The sequence below is a fragment of the Galeopterus variegatus genome, unplaced genomic scaffold, assembly GCF_000696425.1.
Source record: "Galeopterus variegatus unplaced genomic scaffold, G_variegatus-3.0.2 Scaffold3144, whole genome shotgun sequence".
Lineage (NCBI taxonomy): Eukaryota > Metazoa > Chordata > Mammalia > Dermoptera > Cynocephalidae > Galeopterus > Galeopterus variegatus.
Window position 1 is genome coordinate 89,704 of NW_007729255.1, and position 3,485 is coordinate 93,188.

The 3,485-nt window shown below is 42.2% G+C and overlaps 1 protein-coding gene across 1 annotated transcript in view; it reads left to right on the forward strand.

Annotated features, from left to right (window-relative positions):
• Nucleotides 1-3,395: 3,395 nt before the first annotated feature.
• Nucleotides 3,396-3,485, forward strand: part of PAXBP1 (PAX3 and PAX7 binding protein 1) — a 32,886-nt gene continuing 32,796 nt past the window's right edge. The window contains exon 1 of the mRNA XM_008584084.1: nt 3,396-3,478. Coding sequence (XP_008582306.1) covers nt 3,396-3,478 — 83 coding nt within the window. The remainder of the gene's footprint in view (nt 3,479-3,485) is intronic.

Consider the following 3,485-nt stretch of genomic DNA (forward strand, 5'->3'; position numbering starts at 1 on the left):
AACCTCGGCGTTGCTCCCGCGCCTCGCTCAGCCAGTGAGCGGGAGCCGGTCCGTATGTGGGATCCGAACCCTCGGGCAGGAGCGCCACCGCGCTTCCCAAGCGGCGCACTACCCAGTGCGCCACCGGGCCGGCCCAACAAATATTTTTTGAATGCTTATTGTGTACCAAGTTCTATGTGAGGTACTGTGAAGATAGCACTAAACAGCACACAGAAATCTCTTCCTACACGAAGCTTACATTCTGCCTTAATGCAGATCTGCCTTCTTCAAGGCAAGGTCTAAAGAAATTTAATTAAATTTTGTTTTCAGATTTTTTCCAGAATAGAATTACTGTATTGAGATGTTCAGAGTTACAGTTTTAGAAAAGAGAAAAATTCCTAGATCAGGAATTTCTAGACTATTAGATTTCACCTGCCAAGTAAAAATTTTTTTTTTCCTTTTTGTCTTTCTTCGTGACCGGTAATGGGATCGCAACCCTCGGTGTCGCGCCCGCACCGCGCTCAACCAGTGAGCGGACCAGTCTCTATATGGGATCCGACCCCTCGGCAGGAGCGCCGCCACACTCCCAAGCGCCGCACTCTACCGAGTGCGCTACCGGGCCGGCCCCAAGTAAAATTTTTTTAAAGATAAAATAATAAATTTGGGAGAACTTTAATTTCACTACTTTTTAGTTTGCCAAATAAGGGCATGAAAACAAACACATGCTACCATATATCATCATTACCCGTAGAAGTAAAGGGATTTTCTTACCCTAACATGGAAGAGAAAGAAAGACGTAATCTCAGAACAAAGGACCACTTTTTTTCCAAGAAAGGACATCTGGCTACTCTATATGGACAGACTGTTCTTACCCTTCTCAGTTGGCAGTTGACTAAGGAAAACTTTTCACAGGTTCGTAGACCTACATTATTCTCAACTACAGGGTCTAAGACTGAGTTGGCAAACAACACTGGTTTGCCTACTTTGAATTCATGTGTCAATTAATCCATGAAAAGTCAATTTAGTGGGGAAAAAACTAATGAGAATTTTTTCTTGGAAAGAAGACTTTTTAAAAAAACATTGTTTCAATCAAAATCGTTGATGTAATAGTTGTATATAAGCAGTCTGTCTTCCCAGAATACTAAAGATACTCCAATATTAAATGGTGTATTTAGTCTGTTTCTGTTGCTTATAAGAAAATACCTGAAACTGGGTAATTTGTAACTTTGCCCTTTAATTATCTGAATAGGTACACTGACAAAGTTATAGATACATTTGTTGTTTTTGAATATTTTGGCTCACTTTAAAATGATGTGTTCTTCCCTTTATCCATATCCAATCATCACTTTTACAGTGGGAGATCTTTTTGAAGTTTCAGACCAACATATTAACATATTCTGCTTCTTGACCTTGTCTTTGCCATTGCCAATCTGTCTCTTGGCTCAGGTATTTGGAGGCTGACCAGGCACAATTTGAATCTTCTGTGATTGGAAATGGGAGTTCTATTTCACCAAATGAAACATTCTGTTGGAATCAGAACTTAAGCCAATGCTGAACAGCCAGAACATAAGAACTGAGTATAATGGGAAATAGAATGGAAGCCAGATGTTATTAACTTTTCCTATTGACTGTAAGAAAATGTTACAGAGGATACTCAACTCCAAAACTGGGTCCTGAGTGAGCATATCTCAAATTCAGTCAAAGAAAACAAAAGAAAAGAGGCAGACATGTATGAAATACAAATTCTTTTTTTCAAAAAAATGTCTTAAATTGGTATTCTTTTTTTACTTTAATTTTTTTATTTGAACCTTGACTTGTACACGTTTGTGGGGTACAATGTGTTGTTTCAATACATACATATACTGCACATGAAATAGGAATTCTTGGTGGGCTCGAGCTCTTCTGCTTCAATTTGGAATTTAAATCTCAGTGAAATTTTGACAGGATAATGTGGGCAAACAGGACTGCTCATGTTTGCTGGTAGGAGTACCAACTGCACAATTTCTATAAAAAGCAATTTAGAATAATTTGCAAAGTCACATTGGGATCCAATATAGTTCAGCCTACAGATAAGACAATTTTTTCAAAGCTTTTCATTGCAGCATTAATTATTACAGCAAGACTGGAAATAACCTAAATATCAATTTTTATGGAAATGGATCTATAAATCATGGTACATTCCAACAATGGATCACTATGCAGCTGGGTAAAAGGAGACAAGCTTTAGGCACAGATATGGACCTATCTCCAATTTATGTTAGGCCAAAAATGCACTGCTTACACACCATCTGTGTAAAAAGGGGAATTCATTAAAAGAAGTATATTTATTTGCTCTTATATTCATAGACTGTCTCTGGAGGATCATGAGAAACTGTTAACACTGCTGCCGAGGGGTGAACTGGAAGGATTTTCTAGACATGGGTGGACTTTTTTTCACTCTATTGAATATCTTTTGAAATTTGAAACATGAAAATGAATTCACATACACAGGTGCGTGCCAAGGAGAAAATGTAAAGTTTGGTGATGAAAAAAGAAAAGCATGTGAGTTCAACTTCCTAGACAATCACACTGTTAAGGCCTTGCCAGTTAAGACTGTCCCTTTGTGACGCAAGTCTAAAAGCTGTCAACGATCCTCACCCCCAAGTCCATTTTCCTTTGTTTCTGAAATTCACTATGCTTCGGAAAGTACTGTCATAGAATTGCCAGCAAACTTGGCATTCTTTTGAAAATACTAAAACACTTTTGCTTTCGTTGTAAAAGAGAGATGGGGGAGGGGACATCACGCCAGGTAACATTTTATCGTAAATGAAAGTCAGTCGTAGAAAGTGTTCTGTAGCTATAAGGCCTTAGAAATACTTAGCATTAGCGAATAGAGTAAATAACAATTACCACAGTAACACCTCAGGTCACAGATTTGGAAGGAATATTTCACCCCCTGGACTACAACTTCCCCGCCTGAACCCGACTTCGGGCTCTTCGCCTCCTCTTCCTTTTTTTGCCCCGCCCAACTCTTGGCGGGAGCTTTCCTCACGTGATCGCACTGCGTAAGTGCAGAAGACGCACTGCGGCAACATCGTCGGCTGGACGACAGAGCCTACTCTTTTCTCTCATCTCTATGATCCTCTTTGTGACCAGTCGAACAACACCGTATTTTCCGCGTTCCGTGCCGATAGCCCTCCTCGCCGATAGATGACGGTGCAAGGAGCTGACGTTCTCGCGAGAAGCTCAGGGTTCTTCTCTCTCCAAGTATTGAGAGCGCGTTGGAGCGCAGGCGCATGCGCGCTTAGTGGTGTGCAGCAGCGAGAGTAGGCACGATCAGACTAGAGCTTGGGATACCGCGCGTGCGCTGTCGAGAGGTTGGCGCTGCCGGGGCCGCCGTCGGGGAGCTGGTGTGTGACAGCCGTGCGGCCGCGGGAATGTTCCGAAAGGCCCGGCGAGTGAACGTGCGCAAGCGGAACGACTCGGAGGAGGAGGAGCGGGAGCGCGATGAGGAGCAGGAGCCGCCG